Source organism: Channa argus, chromosome 3, assembly GCF_033026475.1.
Source record: "Channa argus isolate prfri chromosome 3, Channa argus male v1.0, whole genome shotgun sequence".
Classification (NCBI taxonomy): domain Eukaryota; kingdom Metazoa; phylum Chordata; class Actinopteri; order Anabantiformes; family Channidae; genus Channa; species Channa argus.
In genome coordinates, this window is record NC_090199.1 from 14,101,576 (window position 1) to 14,126,679 (window position 25,104).

General features: G+C 37.7%; 1 protein-coding gene across 2 annotated transcripts in view; it reads right to left on the reverse strand.

Moving 5' to 3' along the window:
* ctnna2 (catenin (cadherin-associated protein), alpha 2) overlaps positions 1-25,104 on the reverse strand; it is a 263,039-nt gene that overhangs the window by 209,818 nt on the left and 28,117 nt on the right. The window contains exons 3-6 of one of the 2 annotated variants that reach the window (XM_067498964.1): positions 7,399-7,594; positions 2,791-2,957; positions 1,790-1,909; positions 355-621 (exon numbers count right to left, since the gene is read on the reverse strand). In XM_067498964.1, the coding sequence (XP_067355065.1) occupies positions 355-621; positions 1,790-1,909; positions 2,791-2,957; positions 7,399-7,594 (750 nt within the window). Of the gene's footprint in view, positions 1-354; positions 622-1,789; positions 1,910-2,790; positions 2,958-6,553; positions 6,750-7,398; positions 7,595-25,104 lie in introns of those variants that run through there. The other variant, XM_067498965.1, reaches the window with a different exon arrangement.

Here is a 25,104-nt window from a genome sequence, read left to right on the forward strand (position 1 = left end):
TGAAAACATTCATGCAGCACATGTCGTGTGAAATAAACATTGCTGCATTGAGGCATCATTGACTCCTGAAATTTGTAATTTAGTTGCATTATTGGAATATTGCCTTGAAGAAATGATTCATTTGTTTTGTGCTATCAGTAGTGCAGATAATGTGAAGCTGATATTATACCGTGTTAACCGGTGGGGGATTTTGACACCATGTTATAAGGATGCCATACCACATACAGTGGATCAAAAGATGGCACCAGCATCCCCCGAAAGTTAAAACGGCATGACATAACTTCACATTCTCTATTCGGCTATGCTACAGTAAGTGTTGTATTTGGAATAAAAATACAATACTTGTTCACTTACATCAAATTCATTGAGGGCGGCAGCCAATTCTCCGATGCCAGCATGGCCGTGCTTCTCATCAGTGGGTGAGGTGGCCTGAGCAGCACTTGAAATGCCTCCAATGGCCTCTTGCACCTGCTTGAACACGTAGTCTCGGTTGGCACGTGTTGCTGCCACATCTGGATGACGTAGGAAAGCCTGTGAGGCTGTGTACAGCATGGTGGCGTTTTTCTTAAGAGCCCCACGTGCAGCTGCCATCTCATCTCGACACTGGGGGTCTTTCAGTTCCTGTATAGGTGGCAAAACTCCTTAAATAAGCACTTATAAGAGTAGATATTTAAGAACTAGGAAAAAACCCAAGTTAATGTTTGTGTCAGCAAATCAGCAACCCTGGAACTGGAAAATATTTAGTTCAGTGTTTTGCTCCGGGACAGCTGACAACATGAGTCGGGGAAGGTTCTCAGTCATCCAGGTTTGGTTTTCTGGAGGTTGAGTCATGTCAACTGGACCTTTTTCTTTATAGGAAACGACTTGCTACTAATCCAAGTAACCTTTTCAGTCTGCAAGTAGCTTCTTTAGACTCTAGACTAATGTACCTGAATGAGTAATGAAGTATTTCCCACCAAAGAGAAAGGAGTCTATTCAATTCAATATACTAACTATATTTATAAAGCGCCAATTTACAAGGATGTTCTCAAATCAGCTTATATAATAAAAAGTCCAGACAACATGACACGTGGGAAAAACAATTATCAAAAATCTCTGTTTTTTTTTTGTCTGGGGCCTATCACAAAAAACATCTTTACAACAACTTCACAATAAATACACAAATGCTACTGAATGCACCCCACACACATTAATATAATACTTGAGAAAAGGTTAATTTACTCCTACAGGAAAACCAGGATTTTCCTGTAGGAAAATTAATCTTATTGTGGAATCTAATCAGAATGGCAGTATGTGTGTCTCAGAGAAAACTCATTGTCAACTCTCCATAGTCACTGACTGATGTTTTGTCAATAGTAAATTTAATGGGACAGATAAAGCTACCGTATGCAGCTTAAGCAAGCATTAGTGTGAGGCTCACTATCCAGTTCACAAAGGGCATCAAGACAACACCTCTTAACAATAAGAAATGCTGTCATAATATAGTGTCATAATACAATGGCTCACTCTCTAACATTATCAGTCACATGATCGTTCCTGAAGCAAAGCCACTAGTAGGATACAGTATGACACTGTGAATGCTTACATCCGTATATCCCACAGTTCACCTGCAGTCTGCCTTACACTTCTAACATACAAATGAAGTTTAGAAATCACAAAGACACAGAAAGCCAGAGTGCAGACACTTGTAGCAGACATCTCCCATGGGATCCCACATGTCTCGCCCAAGTCGGAGGTAGTTGGCTTTTACTAAACAAGACAGAGCAGCAGATGAAAGGCTTTCAGTTACCTGCTGTCTCCGGGCTGCCACATAGTTCAACTTCACCATCTCCTTCCCAAACTCTTTGAAGCGGTTGGCAAGGTCCTGTTCATTGGTCGCATTCTTCACTCCTTCCAGGGCCTCCTCCACCTGTCACACGCAGAGACACACAAATACATGATCAATCTTTCAAAAGCTTGATTAGTACAACTGAAAATGATTTCTACAAAAGGTTTGAGTCACAAACCTTAAACCGCATTTGTAACAAAATACTAAAACAATAATAGTAATAATACACTTTTTTAAGTAGAAGTGAGAAAAATTCTTTTCGTGTCCAAGACCATGTTCCAAAAACGGAAAATGAGCATCTAGCTGTGAAATTTTAATTGGTCTCATTTTAGCAATCGCCATCCTTTTTACGGATACACTCTGATTCTAAACTCCTTTCTATCCCTAATGAAAGTGCTGCACAAGATGTAATGGAAAAGAGAGAAAAGGCAGAGATATAACTTTTAAGTGGCCTTTGATGGCAAGGCTTATAGTGGCTTGTGTTAAGCCTTTCGTTGGGCTTCAAGAAGGAAAATGTGTGTGTGTGTTTGTGGTGTAAGAGAGGGACAAAGTGGGTGACTGAAGGTGCATGAAGGCACGAGTGTGTTTCACATTATACTAACTCCATATTATTCTTTAGAGCACCGTGCATAAAGCCATGAGATACTTTCAAAACTTAATTCTTCAAATAACAGTAAGACTGGGGGAGTACTTAATAATCCCAGGGTACTGTTTTTTTTTTTATAGACCAAAAAGGTGTATGTCCCTAGTATGATTTTGAAATTCTGTCATTAACATAGAAGATGTAACATAATTAATGTTCTAGTTCTCATGAAGAATAACTAATAACAATAACCTCATAGTCTCATAACTCTAAATGTAATATCAAGCAAAAATCACATTGTTAAACAATTATTAGTAGTAAAGTAAACATTTTTTGTTTAGTTTTTCTACAGAAGAACATAGGTAATGATTGCACTTACAATTTTGAGGTGGGCCAGCAGCCTCATGACATCAGCCATGTCAGCAAGAATGAGGAGGCGGGTGACCGCAGAGAGCAGTGCGCGAGCAGCCCTCACCATGGTGCCACGTTTCACAGAGGAACACGGGTCATCAGCAAACTCTGATGAGGCAATACGCATCGTCTCTCCTACAGGAAGGAAGAAAACACTAATTAGAAACAAATGGCATGATAATATTTTAACTTGTTATTTTCTGTGCATGTAAGTATCTGTGTGTGAGAGCATACTGCACATTATTTAATGTATACAGTATTGTTTAATGGGAGATATATAAGCCAGCATTAGAGCAGAGGTACTGTACACAAAGCTCAAATCAAAAAACTAGCAGCGACAGAGGCATCACCTTACAGGACGTTGCATTTGTCTGTGCCAAAAACTTGGCTGAACACCTCACAAAGACTGTAGCTGACAGCCAACTAGAGCTTATCTTGCACCGGTGCTAAAGGAAGAGAAAGCGGAAGACATACGGCTTCTGATATACAAACCATAAAAAAAGCAATGTTTGCTCACCACTTTCACACTACTTTTGCTCACCCCAATTGGATGGAATTTAACTTCAAATAAGCCCCAGATTGCTCCAACCCACACAGCCACAGAGATTTTAAAAACATTAATGGCCTTGTAACCTAGAGGCCTAAAAGTGTAATCATGATTGGTGAGCAGTCCTCTACATAATGTGCTCCAAAGTGGTTTAATTATGATCCCTTTTAACCATTTCACCATAGTTTATGAGACATTTAGAAAGCAGCAATTGTGCCATGTATGAACAAAAAGTATGTCTAAAGATAAACTGCATAAAAATGTTAACTTGAATTTTTTAACGTGTTTCTCCTTTCAGTTATAGCTCTTTATCACTACAGCTTTACAGCTTTTTCAAGTTAGCGGTACAAAATGCTTCCTGCTGGGCCAGCAGACGGGAGGCAGCAGGTCAAGGCTGGAAGTGTGAGCTTTCTGAGCATAAATTAAAATAACTGAGCAAGTAATGCCGTTTGTTCAATGCTGATGTTATGTGTACAAACAGCCCCAAACACACTAAACAAAATAACCCAACCAGAGAAAAATGGAACTCTGCTGGTCCGGACATACCTACACGGGGCATGAACCCAAATGCAATGACATCAACAAAAACTAAAAAGCTCACGAAGACATCTGTCTGGCCCATTGATGAACTTTTGGACAGTGACAGTATAAAGAACCTGATTACCAAACTCCGCCTATGGTTTCAAATCAGCATTTATGATTTAACCATGATCAGGTAAAGGGGCTTAGGCTGATGATGTCATAAAGTCAAAGGTCTGATGAGGTTATATAAGACTTTTTGCAATTCACAATGACCTTATCTGGGCAGATGATGCCACTTGGCTGGGGACACCTCTAGCTGCTGCCAAAGGTCGAGTGATAAGAAGATGTTACAATATACTGAATACATTCAGCATGGCATATTTTCTGGTCTTGTGACTGTAATGTAAACCTAAAACGGTTTTCCCTTAAGATCTGACATTTAATTATACCTAGCTGAGCAAAAAAGTGGAGTGTTAAGAGAGAATGAAGAGAGTGCTCCACAGTGCACTTGTGCGTTAAAGAGCTGGCAGTAAAAGGTTAGGCATTGTGGAGTTTTAATTTCCCTATTTTCTCAACAGAAAATATTTCCTGGGAAGGGCAGGTACTGAATTTAACTCATTGCATTTGTCACAGCCTTTCAATCAAAAGAATGAGAAAAGGCCTAAATAGCTGAAACATAAATGTGCACATGTGCACACTATTTATGCAAGTAGGTCCTAATAATAAAACAAAACAGGCCCTGAAAATGTCGAATGTCTTCCAGGTTTCAACACAACCTTGCTTTTTGGCTTACATGCCTAACAAGTGCAAAGATTGATCTTGTCCTTTCTGATGTCAGCTGTGCTGATGACCTGTATGGCAACAGTCTATTTCACGGCTCAGTAGAGCTGTGTGCCAACCCAGTGAAGTCAATGTTCAGCAGCAGCAGCGGCGGCAAAGTGGAGCTGACAGTGCAGGATGAGGAATACAGCTACAACACAACATATGCGGAGCTCCATTTGCTCTTTCTGCTGATGTGCTGTAGTTATTGAACAGGGAATCCAATTCCATTCTGGGGACACACATTTGATTCACATAAAGACTCAATGACTTGCAATGCATATAGAAAAGGAACGTTGGAGAGCTACAAACCTCTCTGACATTGCTCCATCTGAGCTGGAGCTCCCCAAAAAGTATGATTTGGTGAAAGTGTTACATCCATGCTAATTAATAATAATTAAAAAAGTGAAAATTTAAAATAGTAGGTTCTAAAAATTGGTGAACTGAGTGTTAAATTTACCGAGGCTCTCCACCATCACAGACAGTCAGTGCTTTAATGATGCATGACTTCAGGGGGAACACATCCAGAATTAGGTTCATTACATTTACAAGGCTGCAATCACAAAGTTAAGTTCAAAACTAAGCTACCAATCTGCAAATTTTAATGGAGTTGCCTTGCTACCTTTAACTCACACTATTCTACAGCTGCTAAAAGTTCTCTACATTTGACCTAATCTAATATTGGAGGTACTAAATATTTTCTTCAAACACTAGAATTTTAAAAATCTGTTATTTTCCTTGGGGCATTTGATAACAGAAAAAGGTCTGCATTAAAGTCCATATGGGGGTCAGCAAGGCGTATTGATTCAGCTGTAATGATGCGACACTGATGCTCAAATGTATCTGGAAAATCTGTATGAGGTTCTATTTTCAGCATGTCCCCAAAGCACAGTATGTACATGTACAATTACCAAACAGAAAAGTCGGAAAGCTACTTAGTCACAATATCAAATACAGTAGACACAGCACCTCAATATGGTATTATTATTATTATTACCACAATTATATTCAGGTTTTACCAAGTGGCCACAATTAATTCTACGTGCTTGTAGAGCTGAAGCCCAGTACTGTGCTAGTTTAATGATAGGGACCTGATGGACGCAAACATGATTGAAGTCATCCATTTTGACTTGATTTTCCTTATTCAATTTATCATGGTCATTTTTATTTCTTCTACATTTAAACAATTAAGCAAAACTATTCCTGAAAAAAAAAAAAAAAAGTGAGAAGAGCTCACTACAGGCACATTGTAGCCTGTAATGTGAGTCTCATGATCATATACAGCAGATTAACAAAAATATTAACTTTAACCCAAAACTTCCTTCAGTTATTTCCTGTCTATTCTGATTTACCACATAGAAAGTCACAAAGCGCATGTTACTGTTGTAAAACTAGTAGATGTGGAATTGCTTTTAGTCATGGCTGAGAATTGCACAAGGAGACACAGGGAGCAAGTCATGTTCAGTCAGTACGGCCGCCCATCTTGTTCTAGTCTGGTCTCCTTTGGATCTTTCTACAACACTTCCACAGTCTCAACTCCTTCCTGTTTGTCTAAAACCAAAGTCCTACTCCCACTCCTTCTCTCCTGTTGTGAGATATCAAGCAGTCGAAGTGGTTTGGTAGACTCAAACCAAAATTAAACTGGCAAACTGTATTCACTTAAGACGCAAACAATTAAAATTATTACTACAATTATATTATACATAATTATAAATTAAATGCTACAATTGGAGATGCGGACATAGGACATTATTCCACACATTATGGCAACTCTGGATAGTAGTGTTTTTTCAGAACATTCTTTGAAAACCCAGACCAGCCCATCTGCCACCAACACACATACCTCCTTTAAAGTCACTCGAATTACAGTTCTTCCTCATTTTGATGCTTAGTTTGAACTTCAGCAGGTCATCTTAACCATGTCTAGAGTTTCTTCCTTGTGATTGGCAGATTAGGTATCTGCTAATAAGCAGTTAAACAGGTCTACCTAATAATGTGACCAGGCTAACAACAGTCATCTTCACAAAACTTAAGCTCAGCTGCCAGGTCCAACAAGACACAAAACTAATGTAGAGCTATTGCCTGCCTCTATGCCGCTCTACAACAAAAAGAGAGAAGCAATAACTGCCCAACAGGCATTCAGAATGATTTTAATGCCACAGAGGTAAAGTTCAAACGAGTGAATGAGAGGGTAGGACCGCATAATTTTTTATGATGCATAGTCCATACTATGATCTGTGACATAATGCTCACTGTGGAGGTTAAATCACAGACTTTAACTTTATTTGCTCTTCTTTGTTTAAAAGGAAGATTTTTTTTTTAAATGACGTGCAACATTCCAATTATCTTTCCTTTTTTTAATCTTTATTTTCCTCTCAAAGCATTAAACATAAAAGCGTGAAACAAGCAAGATGATCGATAAGGCCTTGTGGGCAAGTATAACGTATGACATGTGGGGAACCCTTTACCGATGATAAATTGTACTCTACGAAGCTTCAACACAAACCACAATCATACATCATGCTATAGATCAAATATGCAAGTTAGATATTTTTCTTCAAAGGAAAGAAATGACTAGATGTCTGGTTACGAAAAGGGCTACAGCACAAACAATCCAGCTCTCTGATTAATAGGAAAACTATTACACAACAATTTCAGAAGCACAAGCCCTGTGATAAACAAGCTCACCTTGTTTACGAACATCCTCCACAGCAGCAATGAGCTCTTCCTTGAGGTCCTGGCTGTCTTTGGCAATCTGCTCACCCTTTTCCAGAAAGTTCTGGGTAGCCTGCTCGACAGACACTGCCAGGACATGGGCCTTCTTAGAGCGTCCCTTCTTCTTATTGGATGGCCCTTTGTTGCTGGTGTTCACCAGGGTAGTAACCTGTACAACAAAAGAGGTTGTGGCACATCACTATTCAGCAGGCTATTATGATGGTTGCACTTCTCGCCCTGGTTTTGGAATGGATAATGAAAAATTTTGCAAAACTCTTTTAAACTAAAGTAGGGGGGCAGCTGTAGCTCAGTTGGTAAGGCAGTCGACCCAGGACCACAGGGTCAGGGGTTAGATCCTCGGTCCAGGCTAACTCGCTTTACTGTAAATGCAATTACTGCTACAGAAACATGTAAAATTGTACATGGCATTAATCAGGTGCATTGCCTCAGTTTAGACAGGGTCCACTGAAAATATTTATCCCACAGGTTAAGTAAGAATGCTGTAAAATAGAGTCTGCCCATCAAAGTGCTCTTCTCATTGCAATAAAAACGTAACAAAATAGAGTGTCCTGGATCTTAGCTTTTCTGGATAGGCTACACTGCATGAAAAAGCAATAGGATGATGTGTTACAGAAATGAGCTTTTTTTCTAATTTCTAATTAGGTAAGCATAATGTTTTGTTTTTTTTGTTTTTTCTCTGTGGGTTTTAAAGCAGAAATTAAGGAAGCTTCTAGTACAGTCAAGAAACATTTCTGTACTGGGCTACAGGACTATTGATTTCTTCCACAGCCAACAGTCAATAAGATGACCTACAAAAGCATGGCCTTAGCTCCAACATGATACGTCGGTTCATGTTTTTCTTGCAGTAATGTTGTCTAACAGGAAAAAAAAGGAATTAGATGAGCACCCGGCCTGAAAGACGTTACAAAAATGTGACAACCAAGCATTTTTACTAAAAGCTTAAAGCATTTGACTGTAAGAAATTACATTGCACTCAACATGCAAACAGCGCTATACTGAGCTGTAATAAAAATGGCATCATCACATGGAAATAATCACCTTCTTTGACAGGTTCATGGTTTTTGCAGTGTTGGTTAATCAAATGAAGTGGTTATTTTCTGAAGTCTTTACAATAAAACTCCCTCTTTGTGTTTCCCTAGACAGTTTTTCTGGCTGATTAGAAATGGAAGGAAAGCAGCAAATTAGAGAGTTTGTTTTCCCTAAAAATGCAGCTTTTGAAGAGATCAGTGTAACGTGGTACTAAAGTAGGTTGCATGGGGATTACGGTGGATGCTTTCAGAGGTTATCTCTTAAAGACTCTTATACCAAGTAAAACCTGCTTCAGTGTTCATGTGGGAACTCGGCTGTTTTTTTTTTAAGACCTGGAAAAATGTGAACTTTAGAGAGCAATGAAAGTAGCAATACAAATGTATTTTATCAAAAAAATATATATTAAATTTGCTGCCTGCAAACATTTATTTGGTTCCTCTGCTTGTCTGCCATTGTCAGTGAACACAATGATATACATTTGTCTGAGGCCAGTGAAGAAGCACATTGACAGAATTGATCATTACACGCTCAAGTCACAGTTTGCTGTAATGGTATCAGCCTGACAGCAGATGAACTTCCACAATTGGGGGATATGATTAGTTTGTAGACTAAGTCAGAGGCTTTCACTCTGAAAAGCTGCTAAGAGCAAAGTTATGTCCTGTCTAGCCGGCATTACTTAAGGGCCTCTAGACTGTAATAGAAACTTTAATGATGTATGTCTGCCACAAATAGTAGCACAGATATGAGACCAAGTTAACCTTTTCAGTGATTTTGCTTGTTTAAAGTATTTTTTGTTGAAACAAATACTTCAGAATTTAAAAACAATATATTTTGAATCTGTTTTCACAGCTACCCTAAAAATTCATTTTGAAACATCTGTTTACGCTCAACTCATCTGCTTAACGTCACCTTACATGGCCAAAGAAGTGTTCATTATGAAGTGTAGTGGTGTGTTTATTTCAATCCAAGTGTGGTAAATTAACAACACATCATTCTATTTGCACAAGAAAGTACACAAAAAACGGAAAAAAAAACAAAATTGTACTCCACCTCTGCAAAAGAATCACCAGAAATGAGAGATACACACTAACACAAGCACTATCAATCACAGAAAAAAAGGCAGACTCCTTATTCATTTAATCGGTATTTTACAGACACCACTAAAATTGTTGTTTATGTGTTACAGTTATTCACTTTCTAAAAAGTAATGTGTCCTTGCAAATTCAAAAGCACTTGATGCTGATGTGATTAAAATTAAAAATCATGTGTGCTGAGAGATTAGTGGTCAAGTGCAGAGATTTCCCTTTCATGTTGGTTAAATCTCTGACTTAATCAAATGCATACTCTAAGAGTTTTGACACTATTCTATAGAAGAGACACTGAGAACATACTAATTTATGGTTCAGTGTGATTCATCTTCAAATAAGCATCCATTCATTAACACAGGACAGAGCTGTGGAATATACACAGATAAAGCTTTTGCGTGTGTTGTGTTCCCATCCACAGGGATTGACTCAGTCAAGTCAAAGCTTGTTGACGTTTTGTTCTGCAACAGTGCCTTAAAAAGCTCAATGTATATTTAATTATGCTTGCAATATCCTCATAGCATGCTCTAAGGCAGACTGAAGTTATCTACTTTCATACAGATTTAACTGTCCTATTTTTATGATAACAGCTTGCTGTCTGCATGGAGATGCCTAGCTATATATCCTCACAATGAGCTATGGAAGGCAGCACAATTAATTTGTGAGAACAAACTTTGAATTTAATATTTTACCATCTGCAAAACAGTTTCAAACATGAATAATGTTACACTTTGTGACAATTCGCAGTAATTGCAAGGCCCTTTTTCATTTCGTTTGGCTACAGTCTATGATTCATTTCAACAAGTGACTGATGCTCTTGATTAGTGCAATTTGACAGACTGCTGACACATGCACACAAACACGTAGGACCTTACAATTACCACCATCTTCCTTTAAACACATAGTTAGTCAAGAATACCAGTAATCCTAGATCATAATAACATTTGTTGGGCTTTCTACAACATAACGTGTAGACAAATATATTTTAAAATATCTGTAAATCAACAAATACAGTATGAGAAAGGGTCAAATAAAAATACATAATTATCACTTGATATGACCTTAATTTTTAGTCTGACTTTCTTTGGTTATCCCACATCACATGCCCTAAAAAGCAAGCAGCCTATCTCTCCAGCTCCTACTCTATAGCCAAAGAATGACCAATGATGTCATAAAGCTACGTGCACCATAAGATGAAAAAACAAAAAAAAGATGTGAATCCTTCAATTGCAATTACAAGTAAGAACTGAGCACACAGAATAATCATATAAATCCCCCAGGGAAAATATAGAAGCAAAAGCAGTTTGAAAAAAAAATGAAGTGAGCCATGGTAATGTTTGCCTAGTGCTTCCAAACGTGGCCTAATACAAAACAAAGAATTCAGTGTCTATACAGGGCAGGCTTGGCCTTTCTGACAGCTGGTAACTGGCCCTGGGCAAGTCCATTTATCGTGTGTATTAGAAGCATTCCCTGGATTTTTGACCACACTAGTGTTATTTCTATAAAGCCACAAGTTATGTCGTTCTCTTGCCCTTAGTTCTGACTAAGTCACAGGCTTTGGTCAAAATGCTCACAAAAAAATGACCATGAAAAAAAAAAAATCCTATTACCTTTTATGTAATTGTAAATGATCCACTGTAAATGATAGGAGCTCCAGATGACAGTCACAGACTTAATAAGCATGTAGAGCTTGATCAGGTCACATGAAATGGTGTGTGTTCAAAAGACAGAGAGCAGTGACTCGTGTGAATAAGTGAACCAGCTTGTCACGGCTATTCAGTCTGAAAATTTAATTGGCTTTCAGTGTGCATACAGTATAAAGTTATCCGTCAGCAAGGACAATCTTCATGAAAGTGCACGTAATTTGACAAATATTTGTGGTGGGATAGGGACATCATGTCTGGGGTCTGCCTACACAGATGCTGCAACAATATGAGATATTTATTTCTTAGACAAATAATTAGGGAAAGCCTTGCTTGGTTTTGCAGAGTTTCATCGCACTTCTTGAGGGTAAAAAGAAACCTGCAGTAGAGCTCAGTGTGTCAGTGTGTGCTCGACTATAGCAATCTTCCACCCAATATTATCAGTAAATGGTGCATTACTGTACAAGATGCTACACTATGTGTCATGAATATCTAGGGAAGTACTAAATCAGGTTATGTTATTCCCCACACCTGATATTTAGAAAGAGTGTTTAGAGAGAGTGTGCACACTCGAACCTGTAGAGACAAAATCAACTGAAGGTTTATTTGTTCAAATTGTATGGTCATAGTCAAATGAAGATTATTAACTTTAACAACACTAAAATCATCTATCTTACAAAATATGTTTCCACATTATATTGGCTATAGAGGCCCCAGCTGTGTGTAATGGTTGCACAGGGACACCTGCTTTGTTGGAGGATCCCAGCAATGCAGTTGGTAAAACTGTGGTTCTATTTTGTTTTTTGGAGAAACTAATGAAGCAGATATTGGTTTTCATATTGTCGTGTGTCTATATTTATCTGTGGCTAGACTGGAAGTGCAATTTATGCATGCATTTTCAAAATAATTGTGAATGTGGATGACAGGCACTTCCTGGGTCAGTGCTCTTCCCAGACGTTCCTAATGACTGAGCAAGGAGGGAGACACATACTTATATCAATGAGCATTAACATGAGGTCACTGGGCAACAAAGAGATAGGACCACAGAGACACAGTGAGAAAAGAAATTCCATAAAAATTGCTGACTACTCAGCAGGCTCAAGCAGACACAAAAACACATTTGCAAAGGATTTCTTGATCCCACTGGTTTGGGTGGGGGAAATATGGATATAAAAAAAAAAAAGGAAGAGGAGAAAATCACATCTACATACTATAGATTGGCTGGTATTTCTATTAGAAACGTTTTATTCGTAAAACAGTAAATGACGTAAATTACACGGGCAATGTAAACAGTCTCTCATCACATTTTTTGTACTGAACTCACATTTCCTGCTACTGCTATATGGCAAGTACTTCATATACATGGCAGAAAAGCAAACGGCTGGAAACATGTTGCCACATTTAAGAGAAATCTGGCTAAGTTTATGTATAAACCAAGTGCAACTTCATTTATTCTTTCAGCAGTCACATTCCTACCAGAACACTTTAAATCCTACTCAAGTTTACAGGACTTTACACTTCAGGTCCCATATGAAAAGTTCACTACTGATTGGACAACAAATTCTCAAGCAATGCAACATCATTGTGCCCCCTTAAATAAAAAACATTTAACAGGCAATGCACATGTTTTTATGCTGCAACAGTGGTAAGGCTAAGCTCTCCTTCAGGCATTAGGAGTTGTTGTACCTTGCCCTCCCATTTTATTGCTGATCAATAGTATTAAATTCAATGCAGCCTTTCCTCTCCAGAGCACTGGCCAGTGGACTCCAGATTCAGTAGTAAATCCCAGTGGCTCTGCGTAGCCATTCAATTTTCCGCTTTCAGCCTCTGAGATTCACATTCAACGGATGAGTGATGCGCTTTAACTGTTAAACATTAGGCAAAGCTGTGTGCACGTGTGTGCACGCATCAGTCAGTTAGTTCCGGCAGGCTTAATCGTACATAAACATACATATATAACAAATGACGCAGTTTATACCCATGGGTAACATTTATAACATATGCAAAAAAAAAAAGTGTGTGTGTGTGGGGGGGGGGGGGATTATGGCACTGATGGTGTACTAGTAAAATGCAAAATACCCGTTCTTGCTACCTGGTTTCGATTCCCAGACGGCGCACATGTTTTGGCGGCCTGGTAACTCAATGAGTAGAGCAGCAGGATGGGATCAGATCTTAGCCTACCCAGCAGGCGTGTCCCTGAGCGAGACACTCACATCCAATGACTTTCAAACTGAAAGCTCTGCTAACTAACAACCACATCATTATTTATATATCTTCCGATATCAACAAGAGATAAAGTGCAAAGTAGAATTAATATTAGAATTGGTACAGAATGGGTTTTTAGATGAGCAAGGGGAAGGCAGGGCTTGTCATTTGGTTTGGGCAAGTAGCCGAGATGTTTTACTTGCCTACCCAAAGTACTTGTCCTAAACTGAAAATGCAGACCAATAAACAGCTGTTCTGCTCTGCTATTTAATATAAATTAACTTAATGAAAAAAATTGGGGCAGTTTCTTTTAACTTTGGCAGAATTTGGTCTTTCAGAGGGGAGAGGTTTAAAGTATGTGTCTGTGTGCTAATGCGCCTTTCAGTTGTATTTTAACCAGAAATAGCATCAATCAGGGTTAAACAATCAGCAAAATGGGGAGCTACTCCATGAAGATTTCTACACTTACAACAACACAGATGTTTAGCCACATTCAAACTAGGTGTATTCTATACTGTGGATCCATGTTATTATTGCTTTACTAACTTCATCATAACTTTGTAAAAAGGAATAGGAAAGCAGAAAATGACAAAAAAAAAGACCCGGTCTCTGGTTCACATGAAATCTGAGATTGTGAACACTTTAAGATTGAACATGCTACATACAGCTTTACAATTCAATATATTTTATAGAAATATGTGGCAGGACACACATACTCTATCAAAGTTTGGAAAACACTGCAGACCATCACCTTTATTTTTGAACCCCCTTAGCTCATCGTTCCATACTCTGATCTTCACAATCGTTCAGTATGCTTCTAAAAAAAACTGTGTGAAAAATGCCAGTGATTAGCCTTTCAGGAACTAATCCCCAAAACAGGACAGCTCAAGCACAAGAGAGTAGGTTTTGAAATCAATGTACAACACTGGCCAATTAGAAAATATCACCAAACATGCATTCTTTGTAACTCTGAAACTTTCCACTTAAAAACATATAAATCTAAATTGCATATTAACATTTATCTAAAATCCAGTTTGCATCAGACACAACGCATAAAACCTTCTCAAATCTCATTCTGCAAAGGCAAACATCCTTATCGAAAGTCAAAAAAAAAAAAAAAAACCCTAATGTAATCTCTTTTCTAAATAGCATGAGGTGTGGTCACAATATTGGCAACTGTTATCAACAGCTACCTATAGATATGGTTTATGTTTCTAGATAATCTACATATAGTATACATTTTTAGGGCTTACTAAAGCTTTCAAATGAAAAATTGTACAAACAAACAAACAATAAATAAATAAATAGACTTCTTAAGTGTCATTACTGCCTTGTGTGCACATTGTATCTATACAAAGAATATCATTTGATGTCCAGCATTATCTTTAATGATTTAAGTTCAAAATGTGTAGAGATTAAATATTTAACACAAAATCTGAACTAAGAACTACTGTAGCTTTAGCTCTACAGCAAACAAAGTGATGCAACTTCCTATAGAATTTACCCAGTGACAGACTACAGGGAGCCATAAGATTTAAACTTGACACAAACTCTGATACTCAGGAACTATAAAGCTCATACAGTGAGGGAAAAAACAGGACTACTGTAAACCAAATTAGTTAACAGCTTTGCTCGGCAAGTAAATTATTCATGTAAATGAGGTTGTGTAATCAATAAATAAACCAAGGTTTATAGGTCATACGGGAAGAGGATTGCTATCAAGAGACAAGTAGCACAGACACAAGCACACATAGATACAGAGAGACACATAATTTTATGTCTATTCAGTCTCATTTATATTACATCTGTGCTAATCTTGCTACCAGCCAAATAACTAGACAATCAGAATCTTATATTATCAGTCCGTTCTTCCACTTCCACTTTCCACTTTTGTCTCTCTTCTACATATAAAAAGGAAGGGGAAACAAGAGCCATCCTAGATCACTGTATTGGACAGACCACCAAAAATGATGTCCTATGCAGCTGTTTTTGATGAAAAGAAAAATTAAATAAAATGTAATCAATGGATGATAATGTTTCCAGGCTGCAAATTCCTTGAATGAATACAGCTCAACTTTGGTCATGGAAAGTTGCAAGGAGGTGGTTGGAGAGGGTGAAAGACTTATGCTACAGAGCAAATTTTGACTGCACAGCAACACTGTGTGTGATTGGGGTTAGGTTAGAAAAACACTTTAAGGTTATTGTATATACAATCTTTGGATACATATAGCAGCGCTGCATTGAAGTCTGTTTCTCCACTAATTCACAGCAAGCACGCACTGACAACAGCACTTTTATTGGTTCTTTCATAAATTTCATTGACAAAATTAACATCTTTAAGCTACAGCTGATCTGAGCTGCTGTTTGACATTTTACCCAGCAGACAATGACAATCAGCACAACATGATAAATAAAACTTACACTTTCTATGCTTTACTAACACGGATAAGTTGCAACATTCACTCACTATTTCACTTGCAGACTGTAGCTAGCATTGGTTAAAGTTGTTAAAAAATATAAGTCTTTAAAAACCTGATGAACATTTGCATCAATATGACTGGGTGTTTGTTTGAATCATGGATCCACATTGTCAAAGCTTTATGAAGTTATCCTGTGTATGTTTGCAAGTTCCAATTACAATAACAAAATACTGCAAATAAGGACAATTAATTGAAACAGTATGATATGCTTTTAACACTTTCCCCTGGCTATTGACTGTATCCACACGGGTATGCTGATACACACACACTCACACACACAACTAAGGTTACAGTGCCTGTTGTACCAGGTTTGGTCTCCCCTGTCGGGGTCCCCTGCTAGTCAATGTCTACAAGTGAATCACAGATATGCAAAGTGTGCTTTGAACATGCAAGAATTAAAAGTAAAGATATCTGTGTTAAAACGTAGGTAGGAAAAATAAAAAGTTGTAGAAAAATCCCTATAATAGTAGAAACCTCTGACAGAACCATACTCAGGGTGGCCTGGTCGATCTGGCTTGGGCATGCAGTTGAGGTGAGTGAAAAGCAGTGCGAGAAAAGAAAAAAAAAGAGCAACAAGGTCGCTACTCATGCAACCACGTGGATTTGCCTCTGATGACAAAAACAAACTGCTCAGTGTAATGAACACCTCACAGAGGTCAAAGTTGAAGCTGTTTTTAAACACAGTTTAAAAATTGTCAAAATAACTCGTATCAAAATGATTTATAAGCTTGTGTTGAATCAATTAAGGATACAATTTATTGTTAGGCTTATTGCTGGTCTAAAACTTGAGGAAGTTATCAGTCCACTCACAGTGAAAATATACTTATTTGCCATAGGCACTTGAAGGGCTTTGGCCATTAAAAATCTATGCTATTGCCTAACGAATTGGTGTAGTAGATTAATAAAGTCAACACAATAAAGTAATTAGTCGAGTATGTGCTTGTAAAAACAATGTTGCAACCGAGAGTTTGTGCTTCTGAGGCAATGGCTCCTGGTGCTGTATTTTCCATTTTGGAAAAGCAGAGCAAGAGAGAGCGTAAGAGAGAGAGTGGGTAACCAGCATCTGTGTATGGCTGCTGTTCAGAACCCCGGGGCAACCATATGCTGACATAGCAAGGTGTCAGAAGATACACTCAGAAGACAGATGAATGTGTGTTTCAAAATATCTAGGACTGACGCGAAGACAGAAGCTAACAGGGGATGTACTGTATAGTGACACAGCGCTAATCCTTAACTGTAGATCGAGATGGCACCAGTGGAGGGAAGCTTCAGACACTGGCTTTCTTGTGCTTTCTTTTTTCTTTTGTTTATTTGTTCTATATTTTGGAACTCTGAAAGAATTACTTATATGAAAAGAGAACAGCTGTCCATTCAATAGACTGTACCAAAAAGCCAACCTTTACAAATACGGAAAGTTCCATGGAGATTCTGGTTGGAAGAACATCTGTTCTACATAAAGTTGGCAAATGTCCATGTTCTCTGGCCAACAACATAAATAACCTGCAACTCATCAACAGGTCAAACTCAAACTTTTCACACTCTGCAGCCTTTTGCCTTACTGAAAACTATCTTTCCCAGACAACATACTGCAGCTACCTGGCTTTCATCTGCTCTGGACATACTGAGTAACTGAGCTTCAGGGAAAAACACAGGCAGGTGGAATCTGTTTATACATAAACAAAGGTTGGTGTACAGATATCACAGTGTTAAAAAAAAACATGCAACTTAGGAACATGAATAATCAACTATCAACCTTTTAATTATCTGCAGAAGTTTAGTTTATACATTCTCATGTTTACACTCCCCCAGAGTCATGAGTGTGGTGTTGCAAGGTCTGGCTGACCAGAAAACTAACGATTTAATTCAAACATCCCGTAAACCTCAAACACAAACTACCAAAATACAGACATGTGCCACCAGGAAAAAAATTACATTAATGTGTCTATTGCTCCTGGCAGCCTGAGGACTCCTGACTTCCCCTGAATTAAAGGCAAAAATAGAAATCTTGAAAACCTGTAAAAATCAGTAAAGAGATGGACCAATGGGGAATACAAGAACTATAGACCCTATTTGACTGCACTGACAGCCACTAAAAAACCCAAATCAAATTCCTTCAATACACAAACTTAATTAAAAATAAAATAATCATTTTGGTTCAGCAAGATATTGTCTTTGTGTTTGGTTTAAATGTACAGTTAATTTGTGTTGGTGCTTACTGGGGGTAAAGAGAGTGTGATAGTGCAGCTCCTACTTTACATGATATCGAACATAGAATGAGAGAGAATCATAGGTAAAAAGGAAATAAAGAAATCCTGTATGTATCTGAAGTAATTCAAGGAATTGTACATGCAAGTGGGCTAAGGAGCTCACATGCTGGATACAATAGTAATAACACTTGGTTGAACAATATGTTAATTGCAGTCTGAGTGCAGTTGCGAGCTCTGTGCTGAGTGCTGAACTGTTTTGAGAACACTGCCAGATTAACTGAGGAACAAATACATTGGCCAAATGCATTTTCAATCAAATTAGGAGGATATTATAAAGACTATAAAACAGTAGACACTGCTTTCCCGAGAGTAAATGGAACTCAAATGGCTCTGCGCACACATCAAATGACATTAGTGAAGATGTGAGCTTTATAGTCTCTAGAAATCAGAGCAAATGTTTGACAAAACAATGACAAAATATGAATTTCAAACCTCATAATATCATTTAATTGGACTTATGTTCTTTATCATGGTAGCAGCCGCACTAAATGTAGTTATACAGTTGCAATCACCATAGATCAAGACTAAAGGTCACAGCAAACAGAAAGTGAATTTGTAAACTCTCTACAGCAGTGGTCTCACCACTTTCCAAGTAGCTCGCCAAAGGGGTAATGAATCCTAAACACATTTGAAAACTTGATTAGTTGAGCGGTCACTCTGCAAACCAACTCACACGTATATCCAATCAAACTCATAGGTTTCCCGTCCCCTTCTGACACAAAAGGATTATATGACAATTAGTCGTAAATCAAACAGGGCACTGCTGTTAAGCTTGATGAGCCAGTGGTGATCAGTGTTGCCAACTTAGCGACATTGTCACTATTAGCGAGTATTCAGTCCCCTCCAGTGACGTTCACTGGATGGTTTCTGGTGTTATTGGAGACTTTAGGGGACTCTGAAAGCATGGCTCATTCTCACAATTCTCAATGAGTAACGGGTGCTATGATAGGACCCTCCTCCATCCCAAATCTCTGCCTATGAACACTCTCTTTCCTCCTGCATACAGACACACTAAATGAAAAATACACACAAAAATATTTTTTGGGATGTCTTAATGGGAAATGTGAGTTGTGGACATTGACATTTTGTAAAGGCTCAGGAAATTAGCTTGTCTGGGTTCAAATAAGCTATGAGAATAAATGTTACAAAACTTTTAGCTCTCAGCCATTTTCACTTTTTAAAAATAGCTCTCAGGCGAAAAAAGGCCGGTGAACCCTGCTCTACACCATTGCTTTGCATTTAATGCAATTTGCAAGTAATTTACAATATCAGATATTTTCTTAGACTTAAAAATCTTTAAACCACAGTTGACTTTCACAAGAGGTTACCATTTTTCCAGCTGTCCAACTAATGTCTCTACTTCCCCCCTCAAACCTAAATTATGGACTGGTTTCTGAAATGTGGCAAGTGTCTGATGAGTAGCTTGCCAAGAAACATGGGTTCCAGACTGCATTTGAACATCACTGCCTCTCAGGATTCAAAGCCTCTTAGAAAAACTGTCATCCAAATTTAAATAAGGGATGGCAAGGAGTAGAGTGTTGGGCCTCACATCTCAAAACCCTTCTTTTGCACTGCTTATACAAAGCTTTTAAAGATAAACTAGAAGATGTGATCCATTTTTTAGTGCATTCAAGACACAGATAATATAGCAATCTTAAAATAAAAATAAACTGGATGTGCTCCAGTTGTGGGTGCTTTTATTAAAAATGCAATTAAAAAAAATACATTCTGTATTTTTAAGTTGAATACTGTAGCTTTAATTATACCAATCTTACTGGAAGATGGGTAATGGTGATGTACTCATTGTAAATGTGTTTGATAGAGTTGTTCTTGTTTTTGAACGTGAAGTGTTCATGTAGGCAAATAATCATCACCTCCCATACAGTTCTTACTGTGAATGGCTCCAGTGAAACTACATTTCAAACCCGGTAAATCATCACACATAAAAACAACTTTTTTTTTTTTTTGGAATGCAGTACATTCACTCACACATATAGTAAGATTCATCATAGTTCTAAACTTTTGACTGAGTTAATGTTTAGGTAGCAGTGCCTAAAATGTCTGAATGTTGAGAATTTGTTGTTCTGTGGTTCCAATGAAAACTCTGAATATAGCGTTCCTTTTTACCTCCAAAAACTGTCTGTTTGAGGTTCAGACTTCCTCATTTTCCGCTAGCTTAATGGATTATGACAGTGATGCAGCATGAAGCTTTAATCCCCTTGCCGCTGCTGTCGCCCCTCCCTTTATGTTAAGCCCTTTGACTAGAGAATGTGTGTGTGTGTGTGTGTGTGTGTGTGTGTCACGTGCCAACCAATATCTGGCGTCAAACCATGGGCTTGAGATACAAAAACAAAAGGGGTAAAACATCCATGCTGACATATAACTCTGCCCTTCAGTGCCCGGCTCGCACATTACTAGGCTGTGAACTCAAACATGCCATTATGCCAAGGAAAATAGCTTACAATCCAATAACCAAAAAAAAAGAGAAAAAAGATAAGACAATTTCCCCCAAAACAGTACATTTCTACCTCATTCCCCAACCACCACAAGTAAATAATTTATGTGAATACTGACCAGACGCAACACAGACAGTTCCTTACTGATTTTGTATTCCCTACGTTCGATAATTTTAACACCTAAAGGCCTTTTTACTTAAGCCACAATATAACAACAACAACCTACAGTGGCTGTAGATACACTCCACTAATAGCTCCTAATCATCAGTTATTTATATTTGTAGAGAATCACCAGCCAGCTGTTTGAAGGTACAGAGCTAATACATAAGAGATGACCTTTGAGATTGCATGAGTACTCACCATGAATGAATCCATGTTAGAGTTTCAAAAGCAGCTAGGGGAGGCCCCGAAGAAGGAGACCATTACTAGGAAATGGTTTGATAGTGCAGGAGAAAAGGCTCATCCCAACAGTTCACCACATAGAAGCAGAATGTCATGTCAACGACCAAACATCCCAGTGGTCAAAATCCCATCCAAAAGGGGGAATTAGGGTGGGGAGATGAGGGGGTAAATCCACTTTATTTTCCCGATTGCCACTCATGTAGTTCTTACAGTGTTGACACGACATGACCACATTTTTTCAATTAAGGAAAATTTGTTGAAACTTTTTCTAAGTCTAATCAAATCACAAAACAAAGAACTCCACCGAAAGCGTACAGTGTAACCATGCAAAGTACCACCATGCTAGTATAACTGAAAAACTGTAAGCCTCAAATTACAAAGACCCCTGAGAGCAATTAGTGAACTACAAATTCAGCCTGCAGATTTACCTTGAATAAACAATATCTTCAGACTTTTAAAACAAACAGTAATTAATGTTAGTGATGAGAAAACAGCAGTGTTAGAGATTTAACCATAAGTCAAAGAGAGAGGAATCAACAGTAAAACACTTATATAGTAACACTATAAACTAATAAAACAGAAGTAGACATTGTTACTTGCACTACAACAATTGAATTTCCTGATTTACAGAAAAATTATTAGTGGACAAAAAGGTATATGGCAGAAAAACACAGAAAATATACTTCTATTTTAATATAAAGAAGAGTAAATATGCTGATAATACGTTGTTTGTATTTATTTAACACCTAAATTAAAGGCTTGTTTTTCAGTTTTAAAAAATGGGTGGACTGAAACAAACCTGATAATAAAGTAATAAAAAATGAAAGGCAACCTCTATTGAGTTGTTAAATATATTCTGCTGTCTGTCTCTTAGGGTTTTTTTAAAGGGATATTTACAGTTGTCCTTGCAGTTGTTCTTCGAAAGGGAAGCCCACCAAGCAAACAACAAATAAAGCATGGGAAACACAGACAAACAACACATTACTTCTGTGTACCTTCCAAGTTTAGATGAAATGTGTGTGTGTGTGTGTGTGTGTGTGTGTGTGTGTGTGTGTGTGTGTGTGTGTGTGTGTGTGTGTGTGTGTGTGTGTGTGTGTGTTGGGGAGGGGGCTAGGCAGTAGCATCCTTTTGCTGATGAAACAGTGTTTGACAGTAGAAATGCAAGCTTTCCGGAAGGGCTCTATACACCTCTCACCTTGAATGTTTGAGTGGAAGACATTTTTTACCTCATTAGCAGCTCTTACTGTGAAACAATTAGTACATGATGAGAGACTTACAAGTTCTGGGATCAGCACACCTATATTTACATAAGCACAAATCCAAGTGGGCTGTCTCCTCATTACAAACAAGGCAGACTGCATGGCAAGGCCAACCATAATGCACTCGGTGGCAATGCCTGCCGGTACATCGCCCTGAATATGTTGCCAAGTACGCAAGGTGTCCATTTTTAGGTTGAATAAAGATTTTTAGCTATTGCCAACATCTTTGTCTTACAAAATAAAGAGCATATCTTTATTTCGGGCACTGTTAGTGCAATTGTAACTAACATAATTTAAGAAAATATGTTCTATTATTTTATTAGTGAACTCCAGGGATTCTTACTGTGTAGATTAACGTTTTTAAAATCTGATTTATCTAGATTCACCGGATGGCATTACCTATAAAAAACAAAATACTACCAAAATGTTACATAACAACCAAAACCATGCATACACATTACTGACAGCCTGTCAGTAGTCAGCAGCTGTGATTCCCCAAAAGTTAACAAATGGCTTTCAAACCTGAATTAAGTCTGTGGGTTATACTATTTTAAATTTAAGTCAGTCCCTTATATTCAGACTGATGCATAAAAGGCCACAACAGAAAAGCAGAAAAGTATCCAATGTCTGCCTGGCAAGCAAATAAAAGATTAAAATTCACAATGTGTCCAAGTTCATCTTCATTTTCTTTGATTACATTTAAACCATTCTGCCTGTAAAGCTATATTCATGTCTTTGTTTCTGTCTCCCACGTTAACTTAACACTACGGTAAATCAAAACAACCCAACTTCTTTTACCTTTTTTTTTCTCTTTCTCTCAAGGCTGTTTCCTTATAATCCTTTGAAAAAATATTGCGGCAATATAAAAATATTAAATATATCAGAGGCATGGTCTGCGGTGGTGAAGAAAATGTCCTGGTATTATTAGCTATGGAATTGCCCAGTACACTGATAGACGAGTCTGCTTTGTCATGCAATGTCAGGGTGAGCCCAGTTGTCTATCCTCCTGAGTCAAGCTTTTTTCCCCTTCAACGGCACTGAATCACTTACGTTGACAGGAAAAACAATATCTTGTTCATATACAAAAATGCTTGACACCAATTCAATTGCAGTAAAGATAAACTACCAGAGCTTACACAGATAGATGTGTAGTGAATGTATTTTGCCACAATTTGTGAAATAGACTAAATGATTTTTGTGATGCATCAATTCACAAAAGATTTAAAAGAAATACCACAAAATCAAGCACACTTTACTAGATGCTAACAGAATCAAGAGAGAATCTTTTCTAAACCTGCATAAAAAAGACCTGCATCTTAATTATTTCAGCACAAAACAAAAAGAAACTGACATGTCAAGGGGAAGAAAAATCATTTTCAAAATTAAAATGTTTGGGAGTCAGAAAGCCAATTTACTGTAAGAGCAGTCAGGCACTGCTAGTGGTTATTAATTCCTATCAATATATCTTAAGAGAAGAGGCTTATAATATCAGCTTTTTCTTTTAAACATACAGCAGTTACCAACCTGTTATTTTGAGGACTGCATGTGATGAATTTGGTGTTATGAATGTATATAATTACGGTGGCTCCTTGGGACAAATCATGTACAGATATAAAAGCACTAACATAAAAGAAAATGCGTTGGAAATAAGAAATGCAGCAAATGGAATTTCCTAAACAAAAATAGCTCAACCAACTCGGCAACAACAAGGTTCATAAAGCTGCAGTGAGATCACAATGTAACAATGTCAATAAGTTACTGCTTCTATATGACCTGCAAAAAAATGCACACTGCTTGGTTCTTTTAGGATGTGATGCCTTATGTGATGATCAATTTAATCACATAATTTGTTTGGTTAATCTGAGACAAAGTCTCAAGCATTCAAAGCAAAATCGCTAATGCTTTGATGAAGGAAAGCTCAGCTCTGTCTGGGTGGTGTTTGCACATTGTTGAATTTCATGATGCCAGATTTTATCTTATTAAATGAATTATAACATATATTAAAATGCATCCTAAGGCAAAGCCAGCTTTAGGATGCATGCAAAGTAAATTTACACATGGATTGCTGACCGTTTCCTTTTTGTTTGCGCTTTTATTGATATTTGTATGTGCTTTGTCCCAGGGGGCCACTGTATATAATAATAAATTGATACAATAAAATTCACATCATCACACTGGGAATTATTTTAGTAAGCGCTCTTTCCATTACTATGCATTTTGCTTGGCTGCAAAATATTTTTTAGTCCCCTAACTGCTCGGTTTTTGGTAATTTGCCATGCACTTAACTTTGTCTATTCAAGCAGATCGGCCCAAAAAGAGCTACTTCAGGAAAAATAAGGCAATCTCAAAAAATAAATACATAAACAAAAATAAAACTAATAATAAATAAATCAAGCAAGCAAGTCAAGCATTATTATGGTCACAAGGATGATCAGGATTTGCACTTAACAGGTCATATATCCTAAGACCAGCTAGGAAATATGCAGCTCCATGCTGCCATGTTCTGCGCTGGTTATGTGGCTCAAAAAATGATGCATGCTTGCACAGATCCATGCTTGAAAGCCTTCCATAGCCTTCCAACATATTGTTCACTTAACAATAAAAAGATCTAAAAGCTTGGATGAACAGGGATTTTCAGATTTGTCAAACAAGAAAATTAACAAATATAATGAGAAGTTTGGACTTAATCCTAATCTGAACCAGCCTAAAAAAAAATTTAATTAAGGGGGACATTGTGTCCCACTTCTGAGTCTAATACAGTGAACTGCTGGGACAATATTTACTAAGCATTGTGATGTGTGTGAGTCAAAGTTGTTTTCTCAGCACAACACA